The sequence below is a fragment of the Tachypleus tridentatus genome, chromosome 10 (genome assembly GCF_004210375.1).
Source record: "Tachypleus tridentatus isolate NWPU-2018 chromosome 10, ASM421037v1, whole genome shotgun sequence".
NCBI lineage: Eukaryota > Metazoa > Arthropoda > Merostomata > Xiphosura > Limulidae > Tachypleus > Tachypleus tridentatus.
In genome coordinates this window covers 127364232-127387069 of record NC_134834.1, presented here as the reverse complement: position 1 = coordinate 127387069, position 22838 = coordinate 127364232, and the positions used below count along the sequence as shown (strand labels likewise).

At 33.9% G+C, this 22838-nt stretch overlaps 1 protein-coding gene across 2 annotated transcripts; it reads left to right on the top strand.

Moving 5' to 3' along the window:
- Nucleotides 1-311: 311 nt before the first annotated feature.
- Nucleotides 312-14428, top strand: LOC143228209 (uncharacterized). 2 transcript variants are annotated; one of them, XR_013015258.1, is made up of 3 exons: nucleotides 312-460; nucleotides 8309-8843; nucleotides 13995-14428. XR_013015258.1 is itself a non-coding variant. In XM_076459513.1 (2 exons), the coding sequence occupies exons 1-2, from the start codon at nucleotides 383-385 to the stop codon at nucleotides 8783-8785; spliced, it is 555 nt and encodes a 184-aa protein (XP_076315628.1). In that variant the 5' UTR covers nucleotides 312-382; the 3' UTR covers nucleotides 8786-8860. The 2 variants fall into 2 exon arrangements, 1 of the variants encoding a protein (XP_076315628.1); XM_076459513.1 differs by lacking the exon at nucleotides 13995-14428 and having other exon boundaries at nucleotides 8309-8860.
- The last annotated feature ends 8410 nt before the right edge of the window (nucleotides 14429-22838 follow it).

Genomic DNA, 22838 nt, shown 5'->3' with positions numbered 1-22838 from the left:
CACAATCCATTCTCCAAAATCTTCTCTTTGATAACACTTTACGTTTTTGTGGCTACTGTTTCGTTAACCTTCAATTTATTTTCTGTTTCTTTATCGCTTTTTTATTTTACTTTTTGAAGACAACGACTGTAGGTGGTATCAAGAAAATGTCACCACCAACGTCATTCACAGGAAGAAGACGAACACATCAGATAATAAAAACTGGACCAGTGGCCAAGGATAATTTTGATTGGCTTACGTCATAAAACACACTACGAATACGTATGTTGAAAAGAAATGATAAATACTTACATATAAAACACATTATGTCACTTACCTAGACGATCAGACATTCCAACGCTCCATCAGAATTAGTCCATTTTAATCCATCAGTTATTCCAAGATGGAAGTTCGTGCAGTAGGCATCATCGTCTTATTGATAGCCCTGACGATCCAGATGTTTCAATGTAGACCAACACAGGTGAGAAGCTTAGAGTAAAAAGGTTTTATTTTACTTTTTGGTTTACATAAATATGTAAAACTTATTACTCTGAAAACTAAAAAGAATGTTTGTAACATTCTTCATTAAATCAAATTGGTAAACCAAGATGACCTAGTTCAACAAGTGATCTCCTACTAATGAATTAGTTTATAAAGACTGTTTTGTATTGTTAGTTTAATACGTATTTAGGATAAATTTAAATATCATAAGCTGGCAAAACCCCATGAGATATTATTGGGATTACAGCCGAAAATATCGTTAACAGCGAGACTACGTAGCTGGTAAAATAATGCATCCTAATCTTTATGAGTAGAAACGTGACAAACATTATTTATTTAGCTTTATTGAATACCAGGCTGACTTTTAGTTTTGCTCTGACTGTGAATTAAAATTAATTATTAATTTCATTATTCAATAAGTTCCATATTAATATTCATATGCATAGTGGACCTGTCTAGATCAAAAGATTCTGAAACGTCACTTAACAGTTGTTGTTTTTTTCGTCCATGCTAATTTCCTCTGACATTAACCCTTGAACTATAAACAGATCATTCAGTTTGTGCAATAACATAAATAAATAAGACAAAACTATATTTAAAACAACATTATTTATCATAATAAGTACTTTCAAAACTCAAACACATAAGTAACTAAAACTTCACACCAGACCTCATTCAGTGGGGTGTTTTTTTTACGTTTAATTTTTTACACTTGTATAGAAAGTATCAATAACACCGAGCAAATATTGATTATTGAATGTTGTGTTGAGGGCTAATAACGTATACTTTCTACACTTTCTCAGCTCACCAAATAATTTCCCACAGACTACCTCAGCTGTTTCTTTGTTTAATTCAACCACAAAGCTGCTCAATGAACTACTTGTGTTATGCACAACACGAATTTTAATATTATAACCCTTAAGCTTAATGATAATCCACCTTTAATAAAATAATAAGATTTTTATTACCGTCATCCGTGGACACTTCTTTCACCATTACGGACAAGAATTCCATAACTAACGACTGGAACTATTCAGCTCCTGTAATGTTATCGTCAAAAAAGGACAATTTATTTATTATTAAATGGAAATCTTTTGTTTTGTCTGTAAATAAAAAAGAAATTAAAAAATGACAATTTCAAGATAAGAATATTAAATCTGATATCGTGACTGTAAATGTAAAAATATTTAAGAACTGTAACAATAGTATGTAAAAAAGAAATTATATGGATATTGAAACAGGTGTTCCTAGCAGGTTTAGCGATACTGAAAATAAAAACTATTTATTAGATCCATTGGTTTGTTTTGTAATATCACATTTTTTTCTAATATATTTTTCTCTTCGTAACCGTAGTGCTAAATATATGTCCAATATTAATCCGGTACAACCTACTACAAACGATTCCATATTTGGTCATCACACCATTACTTACTTAAGTTGTGTGATTCACTGTTAGAAGACTTCTTGATGACGAGAAACTCACTTGAAATAAAAATGTATCTCAGAAAGACTGGTATGCGTATTAAAACTTTCAAACTCTCTCTTTCTTAACCTGAAGATGACCTAGGAAGGTCGAAACGTTGTTCTCTCCTTATCAATAAAAATGTTAATACCAATACCAGCCGTTCTGAGATACATTTTTGTTGGGAGACTTTACAAACATCTGTTTGTTAAAAATAGCAACAAAAAAACAAACAAGGCGTCAGTTTGATTGTTTGCATCGTAACCGGTAGTAGAAATATCTACTTTTCTTCCGGTTCCAACCAAATATTTTGCGACATCATTTCGTCATTTCCGGTACGTATACTATGACATCACAAAAAAGAACTTCTATCTGATGTGAGAGTGACGTAGCCTAGTGTCTGGCATGTGGTCTGGGAATCAAAGTATCCAAGATTTACGTCCAGTTGCCATGAGATGGCGCTTCGAAACAGTTTTGTAGGTTCACTAGATTGGTTTGGTTTGTTTTGAATTTCGCGCAAAGCTACACGAGAGCTATCTGCGCCCCTGACATAGCAGTGTAAGACTGGAGGGAAGGCAGCTAGTTATCACCATTCACCGCCAACTCTTGAGCTACTCTTTCACCAACGAATAGTGGAATTGACCGCCACATTATAGTGCTCCCACGGCTGAAAGGGCGAGCATGTTTGGTGTAACGGAGATTCGAATCTGCGACCGTCAGATTACGAGTCGAGTACTTTAACCACCTAGCCATGCCGGGCCAGTGCACTATATAAGTAACAGTTTAGTCAGGATAGTATAGCCAGATTGTAGTTGGAGGCGTGTACTATTAACGAGCTTCTTTGTTTCTATTCTATCGGTTCAGCATTCAAGACGACTCCTCCTTGAGTAGTTTTGTGCAAATATTCGGAGAAAATAAACTATGTTATAAGTAACTTTAAATTTAAAAGTAAAAATAAACGTTCAAATAAATAAGAATATTTTTGTACATATAAAGTGTCATTATTAAAAGAAAGAAAGCCACTGTTTTTCCTCAGTTAGAATATGCATTTTTGTAGAATTACATTTACAGAAGATCTTGAAAAGTCTTTTCTTCAGTTTTAATTGTTTAGTTATATTCCAATAATCTCTCAGTATTGTTAAAATTGGCCCGGCATGGCCAAGCGCGTAAGGCGTGAGACTCGTAATCCGAGGGTTGCGGGTTCGCGCCCGCGTCGCGCCAAACATGCCCGCACGCCCAGCCGTGGGGGCGTTATAATGTTACGGTCAATCCCACTATTCGGTGGTAAAAGAGTAACCCAAGAGTTGGCGGTGGGTGGTGATGACTAGCTGCCTTCCTTCTAGTCTTACACTACTAAATTATGGACGGTTCGGTGCAGTGGGCTAACAACCTACTCACTTAAATACCGGTTGAAGAATCTGCAAGCGAGTGCGGCCCTATGTTCCTTGATGGAATCGAGAGGTGAATGAATGAATGAATTGTTAAAATTGAGATTAAATATCTATATATCCATAAATGTTACAAAAATACACAAGCTTTCATAGGATGTCCTAACTTTTTCACATGACTGTATGTAGATACTGTATACATTATTTATTCAAACTACAAACCCCTATTTTGATCAGTGATGACGAGAAACCCACAAACCCTATTTTGGTTCCATGCTGTTGTTACCTGGGATTACATTTGGTGAAGCCAAAATATGGATTTGTAGTTTGAATAAATAATGTCGAGATTCTCTCCAGCTAGCCATATTTGTTTACGTTTTGTAGCTCCCCTAAGGCGCAGTGCCGTGTCTGTAGACTTATAAAGCTAGAAAATGGGTTTCGATAGTTGTGATGGGAGGAGCACAAATAGCCCATTCTGTAGCTTTGTGCTTAAACCACAATTTTTTTTTTACAAGCCTTATTTGAAGGTTTTTAAATTTCCAGTTTTTATCTTCTTTCCTGGCTGCTTTTTTTGCTCAACTTAGCTAGTAGATACCCGATATGGTTCATGATGATTTACTGTAGTTGTTGACTATTTGATCGCATTAGTTTGAGATGTAAAATGTTAAACTGCAGCTGAATATTATTATGGAGGTTTGTTTGAGAATATAGTAAGCATTTATGGTTTCTATGTACCTAAGATATCTATTTATAACACACGAGAATCGGTTTTAGTTTGTTTGTAGTTACATAACGAAACATATGTGCTCTGCCATCACAGGTACCAAAACCCGGTTTCTTACTTTAGAAATTCGCGGATATTCCGCTATGCCACTAGGGAGCCATAGCAACTGGTAAATACATGCCAAGACTAAGACACAACTCTCACTAAGCACGCATAAAATTGTACCGGTAGAAAAGTCGACTTTTCAAATAAAACACATACGTCTAAAGCATCGCTTTCAAAAAATAGTTGTGTTTTTTAAAGTAATTATTCAACGAATGTATTTAATAAAAGTTAATAATATGTGTATTATTTCTAGTCGCAGAATCACAGAATAGGTATTTTTGTTGTTGTTCAAGTAGAAACGTTTAGCTTATAGCTCCATCTCTTGACCGATTTGAAATTTAATTACAGCCATGGCTATCAAAGATTCCATTTTGTTTTCCCTCCTTCACTTCATATGGCCCGGCATGGCCAGGTGGTTAATGCACTCGACTCGTAATTCGAGGATCTCGAGTTTGAATCCCCGTCACACCAAAATGCTTCCTTTTAGCCGTGGGGACGTTATAATGTTACGGTCAAACCCACATTCGTTGGTAAAAGAGTAGCCCAAGAGTTGGCGGTGGGTGGTGATGACTAGTCGCCTTCCCTCTAGTTTTACACTGCTAAATTAGGGACGGCTAGCGCAGATAGCCCTCGTGTAGGTTTGCGCGAAATTCAAAACAAACCAAAAGTTACCAATTGTAATTAATGTTTTATACACTATAGTGTAAAATACATTGATTATCCATATGTTACAGTAAAGTAATGTTCATCTATCACTGGCTTGTAATTCCTTCTTAACCCTGTACTTAAGGTTTTTAAAGGAACACCACATATTTGAAATAAATTTCTCTCAAGGTGTTATAATAACATCGTCTACATTAAAATTGTGTTTTATTGCTTATACAAAATATAGAAGAAACACGTCGACTTTTCATTAACCCTAAAACCTTCCCAGCACTTTATTTAGTATTTTACAAGGAGTTTTGGGTGAAATATATCAAGTTGTTTTTGTTGTAGGCTGGAACTGATTTTTGAGCTGATTTTATTTTCCTTGTAAGTCTAACATGTGCGCTTTACTGAGCATTTATATACGTGTGCAGCCTTAGCAGTCAGTACTAGAGGTGTTAAAGTGTTGTTTGAAATGAATATTTAAAATGTTTCTTGCTCTTTGCGTTTCATTGGGATTTAATGTAATTACTTGCCATTCTATTATGAACCACTGTCGTGTTTCATGATAGGTATAAATGCTGAGGCAGCCGTGAATAAAGTAACTGCTCTGAAACTATATATAACTATTTACACAATATTACAAACTTCATCCTGATCCAAAGATTCTCATTCTGTGATACCAGTACCACTGGTGGTACTTAAAGCTAATGTCGGTTGTGCGTGACAGAATTAATGTAAAATTATAAAGTTTGTAACAAGCCCAATTTGTAGACGTATAGAAATAAAAGCGAATATCTACACCCATCTCTAAATCTTCCATGAACAAACCCATTAGTCTGGGTGTGACGACAGAAATTTTACCATGTAAGTTTCGATAAACGATATTTACACATTCATCAAGTGTGCTATACTAAACTATATTTACACATTCATAAAAGTGCTACAAAAGATAGTTGTGAGTTTAGTGGTTATAAAGCATGACCCTTATAAAAGTACGTTGACATGACAGAAACCCGTATGAAACAGCAAACCAGCTTGTTGAATGTTTCAGCAGAATAAGGCCTTTCGTTAAAATTGGCTAAATATACCGATATGTGTATGTAGTTTTAACATGAATCGGTCTTCAAACCAAAATATTGCTGTGGAGACAAAAGACGTGAAATTTCAAAAATGAAGTCTCTGATGATCTTCATAGATACTTATAAATCAATCCGCACAGTGAAAACCCAATTACGAAAGAGAATCCTTCAACCCCTCAATCCTTTCCTCCCAAAACTACGTTGCTATAAAGCTGAACATACCTTCTAGCAGCTATTTTTATTGGAAACGTAACTGAATAAACTGAGGTCGTCACAGAAATCCCATTCTTCCACATACCTATCAAATCCTCCCATATAGCTTTACTGAATGTATTTGCTTTTAGTCTACTTAAAAATTAGGTCTTGGACGTCGATGCCCACACACAGTGGTATAAAAATTTCTCAAAATATCTGACCTAATTTAATATAAGAACTTGATACAATAGGAAACCCAGTATCATAAATAATATGTAATCACGACAGTCAAATTGGGTGTGATCAACAGAAATAATAAAATTCCAAAACGTAACACTTAAAAAATTATATTAAGTGTGACTGACCCATAGTGAATTCTGTATATTCATTTTCAGCGTATCTTGGTTTGACATTTTATTTGAAGAGACAATATTGCATAAACGTATTAAAATAAAGCGGTTATTTCTTTGCATAACGTAAGTCACAGATCCAAATAATAACAGTGTATTAAAGTTTAATATATATGTAAAAACGGCTCGTTTCGATTGAGAAAAATTTTTACGTAGAGAAGCGAACAACGTTTCGACCTTCTTCGGTCAACGTCAGGTTCACAAAGAAAGAAAGAGGTAACTGACCGGAAGCTGAACACATGTTTGAAAGGGGTTGTGTAACTGAGTGTCGGAATGTAGAGGGCGTGCTTAGATGTTTGAATATATAATTTTATATTATTTACTTTATTATTATTATTCATTATATTATTTTTCATATAGGTATAAAGGTGTTCCTTTGTATTGGTTTATTTTGGGCTTGAGTTGTTGTATAAGTAAGGCTTCTTTAATTTTGCGTTTGTTTATGTTTGTTTCTTTATTCAGTATTTAGGTGCTTTCTATGGTTATTGTTGCGTTTATTTGACTTGCAGTGTTCGAAAACATGTGAAGGTGACTTTTTGTTTTTTGAATCTGGTTTCCATTTTGCTACTTGTTTCTCCAATATAAAAGTCGTGGCAGTTATCACATTGTGTTTTATAAATAATGTTGGTGTGGTGTTTGTCAGTGTAGTTTTTACTTAGTATAGACCTCAGTTTTGTGCCTGGTTTTTGAATAAATTTGGTATTAACTGGAATGTCATATTTTGTTATTGGTTTTTGCCAGATGTTGGTTATTTTTCTGCTGATGTCGGGAAAATATGGTATGCAGCAGTATATGGTTTTGTGATTTTTTGAATCGTGAGGTATATTTACTTTTATTGGTTGATTTTGCTTTCTGTCTAGGTGTGTGCGTATAAAACATTATACTATCCTCATCAGTTAATTTTATGGCTGTGTTTATTTGGTTTCTTAGTATGTTGAGTTTTTGTTTTGTTTCATGTGCTGAGTCCCAAGGAATGTATAGTCCAATATGGGTGATTTTTTGGTGGATTTCTGTTTCAAATTGTGTATCAGTTCTTGTAATTTTGAGGTTAAGAAATAATATTTGATTGCTTTCTTCTTGTTCACATGTAAAGCTGATGTTGGGATGTATAGCGTTAATGTGATTGAAAAAATTAAGTGTGTGTTCTGTAGATGTGAATTCCGCAATCGTGTCATCTACATATCTGTACCAGTATAGTGGTTGATGTAATCCTGTGTTAATTGCTTGTGTTTCAACTTGTGTCACAAAAATATTGGCTAGAACTGGTGATACTGGGTTGCCCATGCTTAGGCCATTTCTTTGTATATAGTTGTGGTTGTTGAACATAAAGTCAAATAAACACAACAATAACCATAGAAAACACTCAAATACTAAATAAAGAAACAAACATAAACAAACGCAAAATTAAAGAAGCCTTACTTATACAACAACTCAAGCCCAAATAAACTAATACAAAGGAACACCTTCATACTTATATTAAAAATAATATAATAAATAATAATAATAAAATAAATAATATAAAATTATATATTCAAACATCTAAGCACGCCCTCTACATTCCGACACTCTGTTACACAACCCCTTTCAAACATGTGTTCAGCTTCCGGTCAGTTACTTCTTTCTTTATTTGTGAACCTGACGATGACCGAAGAACGTAAAAACATTTCTCAACCCAAACGAGTCGTTTTTACGTATATATTTTTCTCTACAAGTGTGTTTTCTCGACATCACTGTGTATTAAAGTTTTTTGACGAACAAATTTTCAGTACATGAAACAAAATAAGCAGTAATTTATGTTTTGTTATTGTTAATTTCAGAATATTCGGCACAACAGAGTTTTCAGCATTGCTTTCTCTAAGCTCTATAGATTATTACATCAAAGAACCAGTAGTCCTAGCAAGTTTTCAAGGTTTTTAGAATCATCCAAAGAAGGAACAATTATTCAGTCTTTGGACCCTCTAAGTGGAAAAATCGTTGTTAAAAGATCACTAAATAATTTAAATGGAGATCGCTTTGGCAGTTATACTTTAACTGGAGGAGGCCCTTTTGTCATATCACCAGAATCTCTTAGAGTAGACTTTCTTGCAAGACCCGTGGATACATTAAATGAAGGCATTAACGTTAGGTCACTGGATCCTCTAAAACATGACGTCGTCAACATATCCGTAGATTCTTCAACCGGAGGTGGTGTTAATAGATTTTCGAGTCTAGAAAAGATCATGGTCAAATCACCAAAAAAATCAACAATGTCTTCAAACTTCAACAGAAATGCATCAAGGCTAGGAAAAGTATAACATCCCTATGGAAGACTGTCTCGAAGTCCTTTAGAGAAAACATATTCTGAAAATAAATGTAATTATTTCTTCTGATATTTTTCTCGATGCTCTGACACAAACTGATAACTCGAAGTAACATCCGTTATAGATTTTAATAAAGATATCAAAAAGAAAAGTTATAATGTGAACTGCCTGAATATACAAGTGATATGTACAATATAACTTAGTGTTAGATATTTAGATCATATTTAAAGTAATCAATCAAACTTTTACAAGTGAGAATTGGTGTTGTTTTAATCAGCACGAGCAAGATTTAAAATTTTACAATGTATTTTGAAATGTTCCTCTTAATTTTGACGTGCTATATTCAATGAAACAACAAAACTAGAAGTCTGTATAAAACATTTAACTATAATTATTTCTAATTTATGTTAGACGAAAAATTGTTTGGCTTGTTTTAAATTTGCTCAAAACTACACGAAGGCTATCAGCGCTAGGTAGTAGTCTCTAATTTAGTATTTGAGGACTAGAAGTAAGGCAGCTAGTCATCGCCACCCACTGCCAACTCTTGGACTACTCTTTTACTAATATATAGTAGCATTGACAATCACATTATAACGCCTCCACGACTGAAAAGGCGAGCATATTTGGTGTGACGGGGATTCGAGCCTGCAACCCTCAGATTACGAGTCGAGTGCCTTAATCGCCTGGCCACGCCAGGCCTAGGATCTTGAAATGACCTTCCTTATTTGGTGTCTATTTGCATGAAACGTTATTCACTGATGACCAAGAAAAAGTGGTGGTTTATTTTTCAATTTCGCGTAAAGCTACACAAGGGCTGTCTGCGCTAGCCGTCCCTAATTTAGCAGTGTAAGACCAGAGGGAAGGCAGCTAGTCATCACCACCTACCGCCAACTATTGGGCTACTCTTTTGCCAACAAATAATGAGACTGGCTGTAACATTATAACGCTCCCACGGCTGAAAAGGTGAGCATGTTCGGTGGGACGCGGGTTTGAGCCCTCGACCCTCAGATTGCGAGTCGAGCACCCAAACCATCTGGACATGCCGTGCTCGCCGTAGATGTCGAAGCTCAAATTCTAGCATTATGAATCCTCAAGCTCACCACAAAGCTAAATAAAAACTGTTGATTAAATAATATATGAAATATCATGCTGCTTTGAATTAAAAAAACAACAACAATATTTTTCACAAACATTGGCACTTTAAACGATTTTTTCTGAAGCAAACCCACATTGGGTTACCTACTATGTCCACCACAGGAAATCGAACTCTCGATTTTAGAGTTTTTAATCAATAGTCTTACTACTATTCCATTGAGTAAAATTAATGGGAAAAGATCGTATGTTTGTTTTTAGAGCACAGCCACATTGGTGTACCTACTTGTCTGGAGCAAGGAATCAAACCCCCTCGAATTATATCGTTGTTACTCTATAGACTTATCACTAGCAAACCGGGAAATAAACAGGTTTAATTAAGTTTTTAATCCTAAAAGTTTTAGATGCCGACAACATTCTTTAATAATACTTTTCCGAAATTTGTGCAAATAACTGAATGGCACCTTATAGAGTAAACCTTTGGTTCAGGCATAATAGTTCCTAGTTCTGAACTATGGCCCGCCCAGAATAAGGCCAATCAACTTGCAAGACCCTCTACCTGAATGTTAACCCCATTCGAAAGCCCTACAGCGCATCCACAGCCAAAAGTTAACCCTACTTCCTTCGATTTCCAGTTTCGTGCACGAATCACTAGACCATGCTCGGACAATGCTCTTGTTGATTGTTTACTGCGTTTCAAAGCTGTGTACCTTTCTATTATCCTAAACCAAAACAGCAAGCATAGCTTTCTGCACCGAGATAGTATATTAATCCTAAAATTTATCTTACTCGATAGTTTTCTGACTAAACACCTTCAGGGTTGCCAGATGATCTTCTTGGATTTTACCAAGTAATTTCTCCCCCGCCAGTACAGCGGTAAGTCTACGGATTTACAACGCTAAAATTAAGGGTTCGATTCCCCTCGATAGGTTCAGCAGATACTCCGATGTGGCTTTGCTATAAGAAAAACACAAACACGCCAAATAATTTTCTAAAAATTACCGAAAATTCTTGGATTTTACCAAATTAAATAAAAACACATGTAGCTAACCTTATATTATTAAAAAATTGGTGTTTTTTCTTCTTCATTGGCATACAACTTAGTTTCCTTCATGTTTTTTTGCACACATTTTCAGACAGTTATCATTCTTTACATGTGTTTTCTAAAAGATTTTTGCCATATAATAAGGCATTTAGTGTTTCCGTATTCAGCTGGGAATGATTTTTTACCTTTACAATGTTTACAAAAAAAGAACAGAATTTTTGCTGCAGCTGAAGAATAAGGCAATGATACTAAGTATATAATTAATTTGTAGATAATTGGGAAACGAAATTTATCTCGACATATTTCTTGAGAACTATAATGCCAGTATTTCTCTGGTTCTGAAATTTCATTCTCTCACAAAGTTAACTCTCATCATTCTCTATTGATATCTTCATACTCTTCTTCCTCAATAATATCAGGAAATTTCATGGCCAATGAGATAGATAATTGATTGTGGCTGTCCTTTAGACACATATTCTGGACCTAAAGCTTCAAATAGCTGTAAATACGTGAACACACCAGATGATACAAACCGTTTGTACATTTCTTTGTTTAATTTGACATAAAATTTCAATTTTTTTAAACTGAAATTCTTCGAGTTCTTGGGTTTGGATTTTGGTTCCGGAAAGATACTTTCAATTCTTGCTCCACGCTATATTTCACTTCAGGGAAGGTAAACTGAAGAACCATTTATGTTAACCTTCGATATATCTACATCTTTTAGTATTTCTTTTTTTAATAAGATTACCAAGGATACCTTTCATACTACTGTTGATGGAGTCACGTAGCCTATGAATTCTGAAGCTCTGAGCTTGAAACTCTTAAGTTTTTTTTTTATTTACACATGGCAGAATAAAAGTTAGAAATGCAAAGTACATATTTACAGTTGGACTTTGTATACCTTCTAGTATTGTAAATGCTACAGTCATCCCATCTTCTAATGCTGCTGAAGAAAAAAAATAAAACAAGTGCTGGCCATTCATTCAGTAGTCTTTCTAACACTTATATTTTGCACATTCAAATAATCTCTTTGAACTGTTTGACAAATGTTAATAAATGTTTCTAGTCAGCTTCTCTAAGGAAGTTGGAAGTTCAGAATATGCATAGGATGCACATAAATGCATCGAATGACATACATAACCTTATACAAAGAGATATGGCACTTTCTGCTTTAGAACACTTTGAGCACCACTTTTTGACCACATCATTACACTTGCATAGTCTATCAGATTTTTAAATGAGATTCCATGTTTATTAAACAAAATTACTATAGAATTGTAAATGTCTTGGGCAGAAAAGCAGTTGACTTCCAAAAAAGTTAAAAACTTGTCAAATGTTTTTTTAAACATGACTATCATAAAATCTAGCTATTAGAGCAAGTTGTTTTTGTAGATACCTCTGTACTTTCATCAATAATTAATGAAAATTTAATATTCTTTAACTGTGCTATAAGAATTTCCAAGTATTCCTCACCAATGATATTACGATAAATAGCTGTTCCTTTTGTTCTTGTACTTTTACTTCCCCTTAGAAATTTTAGAATTAGATCATGCATTAGACAGAAAGCTGATCTAGTATTGAAATGAGGAGATTGTGTTCTGCCACAAACGCACACATTTTCAGTCCAGTAAAAACCACTTGAGACATGCTACATGAAGAAGTTGAAGGTCGTAAGAAATTAGTTACTTTAGAAGTCTCGGCACTTGCTTTAAAATTTTTACATGTTTTCACTGTCAAGATGTTTCTCATATATGGTAACACTCCCAAATAAGTCACAACTGCATATTTTACAAAACGACTTATTTACGTTTTTCGAACTTCGACTAAAACAACTAAATTTAGATAATTAGGCCATTTTTTGTGGCAACTAACGTTTCTGTTCGTAACTAGGCCTATGCAGGACTTTCTATTAAATCAACTCCTTTTCAATCCTTTTCTCAGCCATTATGATCTGTGGGTTAGATTAAATGTAAATTAAGTAAAATTATAAAAATCAAACAAAACACAAATTTAAAATTAAACAATGCACTGTAAACGAATACTGACATTCACGAGTCACAACTCACCAAATCATAACAACAGCTACAATACATGAAAACAAGACTAAAAGAGGCACTGGTGGATCATCATTGTCTGAAATTATCTTGCGCCTGCGCAATGAGTCCTTATAAAGCATATTCAAACATTTAGACGTAAAACTCGCCCTTATAAAGTATTATCACAAGGTCAAATTTCACGTAAAGGGGCAATAAATTTGAAAATCTTTTATTGGCCATGCAACAGGTAAATTAGCAAAATCTACTAAATTTCATGGAGGTTTTACCAAATTCGGCAACCTTGAACACCTCAAAGCAGCGTCTCCCAAGGTCTGGAGCGTCCTCTTACAAGAGACGCAAATGATTAGGGTAGAATCAATAGTGCAAAATTAAGTGCTTTAATATATTTTATTGATAAAAAAGTAATATGTAGTTGCTAAAATGCATAGAATGTTTTGATGTGTATCAGTGCATTGCATCTAGTCACTTAACTCATTCTTTCTTCATTTAAAAATCAAGGGTGCACACGAGAAACGATATTTATTAATGGGGACGTGGGTGAAATATATTTGGGAAACGTTGCTTTAAAGCACGCTAACTTAGTTAAAAATATTGAATTATTATCATCTTTTCTACGAAACACATTTATTCTCATCTAACTGGCATGACTCGTGGTTAGAACACCAGACTCCTAATCTGAATGTATTGGCCTTGGATTCTGTCCCCTCGAACATACTCGCCTTATAACGCTTCAACGGCTGATAAGGAGAGTATGCTATAACACAAGACGATAATCATCGCTAAAAAAAAAAAAAAAAAGAGTTGCTCAAGGGTTAGCGATGTGCCTTTCCTCCAGTTTATGATAGCAAAATTAGGGACAGTTGGACGTACAAACCTCGTGTAGTTTTGGCTAAATTCAAAATGAATTAAGTCAGATATTAAATACCTAAATCACTAGTTGAAAACAAATGTAAGATTGAGCATAGTTTTCCATGTATACGTTTTACTTTGTTTTTGTTTTTCTTTGCAGGAAGAGAAATTATATCAACTGAAGTTAGACAGACAATCTTTTCTTTTGTATTCTTCCAGAAAACCATCAGAAATTGGAGTATTGAATCACGTGGCATACTAAGTAAAACTATATCCAGTTAAGACTATTTGCAGACATTATTAGTTCAACTAAAAAGTATATTGATATTATAAATATCGTTATATATTTTCAAGTAAAATACTTTTTATTACAATGTTTAGTGTTTAAATTTTCGTTAAAATATTTCGTATGAATTATCATACCAACATTTTATATTCCAATACTAAAAAATCTCCACCACCATTCACTAATCTTTAAAGTATCTTTAGTGTGTACTACGTGTGATGTTACTTCACAATAAAACTGGTATTTAACTCTTTAGTGTGTACTACGTGTGATGTTACTTCACAATAAAACTGGTACTTAACTCTTTAGTGTGTACTACGTGTGATGTTACTTCACAATAAAACTGGTATTTAACTCTTTAGTGTGTACTATGTGTGACGTTACTTCACAATAAAACTGGTATTTAGCTCTTTAGTGTGTACTACGTGAGATGTTACTTCACAATAAAAGTGGTACTTAACTCTTTAGTGTGTACTACGTGTGATGTTACTTCACAATAAAACTGGTACTTAACTCTTTAGTGTATAGTACGTGTGATGTTACTTCACAATAAAACTGGTACTTAACTCTTTAGTGTGTACTACGTGTGATGTTACTTTACAATAAAACTGGTATTTATCTCTTTAGTGTGTACTACGTGTGATGTTACTTCACAATAAATTGGTATTTAGCTCTTTAGTGTGTACTACGCGTGATGTTACTTCACAATAAAACTGGTACTTAACTCTTTAGTGTGAACTACGTGTGATGTTACTTCACAATAAAACTGGTACTTAACTCTTTAGTGTATACTACGTGTGATGTTACTTCACAATAAAACTGGTATTTAACTCTTTAGTGCGTACTACGTGTGATGTTACTTCACAATAAAACTGGTATTTAACTCTTTAGTGTGTACTACGTGTGATGTTACTTCACAATAAAAGTGGTACTTAACTCTTTAGTGTGTACTACGTGTGATGTTACTTCACAATAAAACTGGTACTTAACTCTATAGTGTGTACTACGTGTGATGTTACTTCACAATAAAACTGGTATTTAACTCTTTAGTGTGTACTACGTGTGATGTTACTTCACAATAAAACTGCTACTTAACTCTATAGTGTGTACTAGGTGTGATGTTACTTCACAATAAAACTGGTACTTAACTCTTCAGTGTGTACTACGTGTGATGTTACTACAGAATAAAACTTGTATTTAACTCTTTAATGTGTACTACGTGTGATGTTACTTCACAATAAAACTGGTACTTAACTCTTTAGTGTGTACTACGTGTGATGTTACTTCACAATAAAACTGGTATTTAACTCTTTAGTGTGTACTGCGTGTGATGTTACTTTACAATAAAACTGGTACTTAACTCCTTAGTGTGTACTACGTGTGATGTTACTTCACAATAAAAGTGGTACTTAACTCTTTAGTGTGTACTACGTGTGATGTTAGTTCACAATAAAACTGGTATTTAGCTCTTTAGTGTGTACTACGTGTGATGTTACTTCACAATAAAAGTGGTACTTAACTCTTTAGTGTGTACTACGTGTGATGTTACTTCACAATAAAACTGGTATTTAACTCTTTAGTGTGTACTACGTGTGACGTTACTTCACAATAAAACTGGTATTTAGCTCTTTAGTGTGTACTACGTGTGATGTTACTTCACAATAAAAGTGGTACTTAACTCTTTAGTGTGTACTACGTGTGATGTTACTTCACAATAAAACTGGTACTTAACTCTTTAGTGTGTAGTACGTGTGATGTTACTTCACAATAAAACTGGTACTTAACTCTTTAGTGTGTACTACGTGTGATGTTACTTCACAATAAAACTGGTATTTAGCTCTTTAGTGTGTACTACGTGTGATGTTACTTCACAATAAAACTGGTACTTAACTCTTTAGTGTGTACTACGTGTGATGTTACTTCACAATAAAAGTGGTACTTAACTCTTTAGTGTGTACTACGTGTGATGTTACTTCACAATAAATTGGTATTTAGCTCTTTAGTGTGTACTACGTGTGATGTTACTTCACAATAAAACTGGTATTTAACTCTTTAGTGTGTACTACGTGTGATGTTACTTCACAATAAAAGTGGTACTTAACTCTTTAGTGTGTACTACGTGTGATGTTACTTCACAATAAAACTGGTACTTAACTCTTTAGTGTGTACTACGTGTGATGTTACTTCACAATAAAACTGGTACTTAACTCTATAGTGTGTACTACGTGTGATGTTACTTTACAATAAAACTGGTATTTAACTCTTTAGTGTGTACTACGTGTGATGTTACTTCACAATAAAACTGCTACTTAACTCTATAGTGTGTACTAGGTGTGATGTTACTTCACAATAAAACTGGTACTTAACTCTTTAGTGTGTACTACGTGTGATGTTACTTCACAATAAAACTTGTATTTAACTCTTTAGTGTGTACTACGTGTGATGTTACTTCACAATAAAACTTGTACTTAACTCTTTAGTGTGTACTACGTGTGATGTTACTTCACAATAAAACTGGTATTTAACTCTTTAGTGTGTACTACGTGTGATGTTACTTCACAATAAAACTGGTACTTAACTCTTTAGTGTGTACTACGTGTGATGTTACTTCACAATAAAAGTGGTACTTAACTCTTTAGTGTGTACTACGTGTGATGTTAGTTCACAATAAAACTGGTATTTAACTCTTTAGTGTGTACTACGTGTGATGTTACTTCACAATAAAAGTGGTACTTAACTCTTTAGTGTGTACTACGTGTGATGTTAGTTCACAATAAAACTGAAATTTAACTCTTTAGTGTGTACTACGTGTGATGCTACTTCACAATAAAAGTGGTACTTAACTCTTTAGTGTGTACTACGTGTGATGTTACTTCAGAATAAAACTGGTATTAACTCTTTAGTGTGTACTACGTGTGACGTTACTTTACAATAAAACTGGTATTTAGCTCTTTAGTGTGTACTACGTGTAATGTTACTTAACAATAAAAGTGGTACTTAACTCTTTAGTGTGTACTACGTGTGATGTTACTTCACAATAAAACTGGTACTTAACTCTTTAGTGTGTAGTACGTGTGATGTTACTTCACAATAAAACTGGTACTTAACTCTTAAGAGTGTACTACGTGTGATGTTACTTCACAATAAATTAGTATTTAGCTCTTTAGTGTGTACTACGTGTGATGTTACTTCACAATAAAAGTGGTACTTAACTCTTTAGTGTGTACTACGTGTGATGTTACTTCACAATAAAACTGGTACTTAACTCTTTAGTGTGTACTACGTGTGATGTTACTTCACAATAAAACTGGTACTTAACTCTATAGTGTGTACTACGTGTGATGTTACTTTACAATAAAACTGGTATTTAACTCTTTAGTGTGTACTACGTGTGATGTTACTTCACAATAAAACTGCTACTTAACTCTATAGTGTGTACTAGGTGTGATGTTACTTCACAATAAAACTGGTACTTAACTCTTTAGTGTGTACTACGTGTGATGTTACTTCACAATAAAACTTGTATTTAACTCTTTAGTGTGTACTACGTGTGATGTTACTTCACAATAAAACTTGTACTTAACTCTTTAGTGTGTACTACGTGTGATGTTACTTCACAATAAAACTGGTATTTAACTCTTTAGTGTGTACTGCGTGTGATGTTACTTTACAATAAAACTGGTACTTAACTCCTTAGTGTGTACTACGTGTGATGTTACTTCACAATAAAAGTGGTACTTAACTCTTTAGTGTGTACTACGTGTGATGTTAGTTCACAATAAAACTGGTATTTAACTCTTTAGTGTGTACTACGTGTGATGTTACTTCACAATAAAACTGGTATTTAACTCTTTAGTGTGTACTACGTGTGATGTTAGTTCACAATAAAACTGGTATTTAACTCTTTAGTGTGTACTACGTGTGATGCTACTTCACAATAAAAGTGGTACTTAACTCTTTAGTGTGTACTACGTGTGACGTTACTTTACAATAAAACTGGTATTTAGCTCTTTAGTGTGTACTACGTGTGATGTTACTTCACAATAAAAGTGGTACTTAACTCTTTAGTGTGTACTACGTGTGATGTTACTTCACAATAAAACTGGTACTTAACTCTTTAGTGTGTAGTACGTGTGATGTTACTTCACAATAAAACTGGTACTTAACTCTTAAGAGTGTACTACGTGTGATGTTACTTCACAATAAATTAGTATTTAGCTCTTTAGTGTGTACTACGTGTGATGTTACTTCACAATAAAACTTGTATTTAACTCTTTAGTGTGTACTACGTGTGATGTTACTTCACAATAAAACTGGTACTTAACTCTTTAGTGTGTACTACGTGTGATGTTACTTCACAATAAAACTGGTATTTAACTCTTTAGTGTGTACTGCGTGTGATGTTACTTTACAATAAAACTGGTACTTAACTCCTTAGTGTGTACTACGTGTGATGTTACTTCACAATAAAAGTGGTACTTAACTCTTTAGTGTGTACTACGTGTGATGTTAGTTCACAATAAAACTGGTATTTAGCTCTTTAGTGTGTACTACGTGTGATGTTACTTCACAATAAAAGTGGTACTTAACTCTTTAGTGTGTACTACGTGTGATGTTAGTTCACAATAAAACTGGTATTTAACTCTTTAGTGTGTACTACGTGTGATGCTACTTCACAATAAAAGTGGTACTTAACTCTTTAGTGTGTACTACGTGTGATGTTACTTCAGAATAAAACTGGTATTAACTCTTTAGTGTGTACTACGTGTGACGTTACTTTACAATAAAACTGGTATTTAGCTCTTTAGTGTGTACTACGTGTGATGTTACTTCACAATAAAAGTGGTACTTAACTCTTTAGTGTGTACTACGTGTGATGTTACTTCACAATAAAACTGGTACTTAACTCTTTAGTGTGTAGTACGTGTGATGTTACTTCACAATAAAACTGGTACTTAACTCTTAAGAGTGTACTACGTGTGATGTTACTTCACAATAAAATTGGTATTTAGCTCTTTAGTGTGTACTACGTGTGATGTTACTTCACAATAAAACTGGTACTTAACTCTTTAGTGTGTACTACGTGTGATGTTACTTCACAATAAAACTGGTACTTAACTCTTTAGTGTGTACTACGTGTGATGTTACTTCACAATAAAACTGGTATTTAACTCTTTAGTGTTACTACGTGTGATGTGGTATTTAACTCTTTAGTGTGTACTACGTGTGATGTTACTTCACAATAAAACTGGTACTTAACTCTTTAGTGTGTACTACGTGTGATGTTACTTCACAATAAAAGTGGTACTTAACTCTTTAGTGTGTACTACGTGTGATGTTACTTCACAATAAATTGGTATTTAGCTCTTTAGTGTGTACTACGTGTGATGTTACTTCACAATAAAACTGGTACTTAACTCTTTAGTGTGTACTACGTGTGATGTTACTTCACAATAAAACTGGTACTTAACTCTATAGTGTGTACTACGTGTGATGTTACTTCACAATAAAAGTGGTACTTAACTCTTTAGTGTGTACTACGTGTGATGTTACGTGTGATGTTACTTCACAATAAAACTGGTACTTAACTCTTTAGTGTGTACTACGTGTGATGTTACTTCACAATAAAACTGGTATTTAACTCTTTAGTGTGTACTACGTGTGATGTTACTTCACAATAAAACTGGTACTTAACTCTATAGTGTGTACTACGTGTGATGTTACTTCACAATAAAACTGGTACTTAACTCTTTAGTGTGTACTACGTGTGATGTTACTTCACAATAAAAGTGGTACTTAACTCTTTAGTGTGTACTACGTGTGATGTTACTTCACAATAAATTGGTATTTAGCTCTTTAGTGTGTACTACGTGTGATGTTATTTCACAATAAAACTGGTACTTAACTCTTTAGTGTGTACTACGTGTGATGTTACTTCACAATAAAACTGGTACTAAACTCTTTAGTGTGTACTACGTGTGATGTTATTTCACAATAAAACTGGTATTTATCTCTTTAGTGTGTACTACGTGTGATGTTACTTCACAATAAATTGGTATTTAGCTCTTTAGTGTGTACTACGTGTGATGTTGTTTCACAATAAAACTGGTACTTAACTCTTTGGTGTGTAGTACGTGTGATGTTACTTTACAATAAAACTGGTATTTATCTCTTTAGTGTGTACTACGTGTGATGTTACTTTACAATAAATTGGTATTTAGCTCTTTAGTGTGTACTACGTGTGATGTTGTTTCACAATAAAACTGGTACTTAACTCTATAGTGTGTACTACGTGTGATGTTACTTCACAATAAAACTGGTATTTAACTCTTTAGTGTGTACTACGTGTGATGTTACTTCACAATAAAAGTGGTACTTAACTCTTTAGTGTGTACTACGTGTGATGTTACTTCACAATAAAAGTGGTACTTAACTCTTTAGTGTGTACTACGTGTGATGTTACTTCACAATAAAACTGGTATTTAACTCTTTAGTGTGTACTACGTGTGATGTTACTTCACAATAAAACTGGTACTTAACTCTTTAGTGTGTACTACGTGTGATGTTACTTCACAATAAAACTGGTACTTAACTCTTTAGTGTGTACTACGTGTGATGTTACTTCACAATAAAACTGGTATTTAACTCTTTAGTGTGTACTACGTGTGATGTTACTTCACAATAAAACTGGTATTTATCTCTTTAGTGTGTACTACGTGTGATGTTACTTCACAATAAATTGGTATTTAGCTCTTTAGTGTGTACTACGTGTGATGTTACTTCACAATAAAACTGGTACTTAACTCTATAGTGTGTACTACGTGTGATGTTACTTCACAATAAAACTGGTATTTAACTCTTTAGTGTGTACTACGTGTGATGTTACTTCACAATAAAAGTGGTACTTAACTCTTTAGTGTGTACTACGTGTGATGTTACTTCACAATAAAAGTGGTACTTAACTCTTTAGTGTGTACTACGTGTGATGTTACTTCACAATAAAACTGGTATTTAACTCTTTAGTGTGTACTACGTGTGATGTTACTTCACAATAAAACTGGTATTTAACTCTTTAGTGTGTACTACGTGTGATGTTACTTCACAATAAAACTGGTACTTAACTCTTTAGTGTGTACTACGTGTGATGTTACTTCACAATAAAAGTGGTATTTAACTCTTTAGTGTGTACTACGTGTGATGTTACTTCACAATAAAACTGGTATTTAACTCTTTAGTGTGTACTACGTGTGATGTTACTTCACAATAAAACTGTTATTTAACTCTTTAGTGTGTACTACGTGTGATGTTACTTCACAATAAAACTGGTAATTAACTCTATAGTGTGTACTACGTGTGATGTTACTTCACAATAAAAGTAGTACTTAACTCTTTGGTGTGTGTACTACGTGTGATGTTACTTCACAATAAAACTGGTACTTAACTCTATAGTGTGTACTACGTGTGATGTTACTTCACAATAAAACTGGTACTTAACTCTTTAGTGTGTACTACGTGTGATGTTACTTCACAATAAAACTGGTACTTAACTCTTTAGTGTGTACTACGTGTGATGTTACTTCACAATAAAACTGGTACTTAACTCTATAGTGTGTACTACGTGTGATGTTACTTCACAATAAAACCGGTACTTAACTCTTTAGTGTGTACTACGTGTGATGTTACTTCACAATAAAATAGTGTGTACTACGTGTGATGTTACTTCACAATAAAACTGGTACTTATCTCTTTAGTGTGTACTACGTGTGATGTTACTTCACAATAAAACTGGTATTTAACTCTTTAGTGTGTACTACGTGTGATGTTACTTCACAATAAAACTGGTAATTAACTCTATAGTGTGTACTACGTGTGATGTTACTTCACAATAAAAGTGGTACTTAACTCTTTAGTGTGTACTACGTGTGATGTTACTTCACAATAAAACTGGTACTTAACTCTATAGTGTGTACTACGTGTGATGTTACTTCACAATAAAACCGGTACTTATCTCTTTAGTGTGTACTACGTGTGATGTTACTTCACAATAAAACTGGTACTTAACTCTGTAGTGTGTACTACGTGTGATGTTACTTCACAATAAAACTGGTACTTATCTCTTTAGTGTGTACTACGTGTGATGTTACTTCACAATAAAACTGCTACTTAACTCTATAGTGTGTACTACGTGTGATGTTACTTCACAATAAAAGTGGTACTTAACTCTTTAGTGTTTACTACCTGTGATGTAGTGTTTATTACGTGTGATGTTACTTCACAATAAAACTGGTACTTAACTCTTTAGTGTGTAGTACGTGTGATGTTACTTCACAATAAAACTGGTATTTAACTCTTTAGTGTGTACTACGTGTGATGTTACTTCACAATAAAACTGGTATTTAACTCTTTAGTGTGTACTACGTGTGATGTTACTTCACAATAAAACTGGTAATTAACTCTATAGTGTGTACTACGTGTGATGTTACTTCACAATAAAAGTGGTACTTAACTCTTTAGTGTGTACTACGTGTGATGTTACTTCACAATAAAACTGGTACTTAACTCTATAGTGTGTACTACGTGTGATGTTACTTCACAATAAAACTGATATTTAACTATTTGGTGTGTACTACGTGTGATGTTACTTCATAATAAAACTGCTACTTAACTCTATAGTGTGTACTACGTGTGATGTTACTTCAGAATAAAACTGGTACTTAA

Excerpts from the sequence above, each read along its gene's own strand:
- LOC143228209 (XM_076459513.1), top strand. The coding sequence starts at position 383 with ATGGAAGTTCGTGCAGTAGGCATCATCGTCTTATTGATAGCCCTGACG. Across the intron at positions 461-8,308 it reads TTCAATGTAGACCAACACAG|AATATTCGGCACAACAGAGT; the intron begins GTGAGAAGCTTA and ends TGTTAATTTCAG.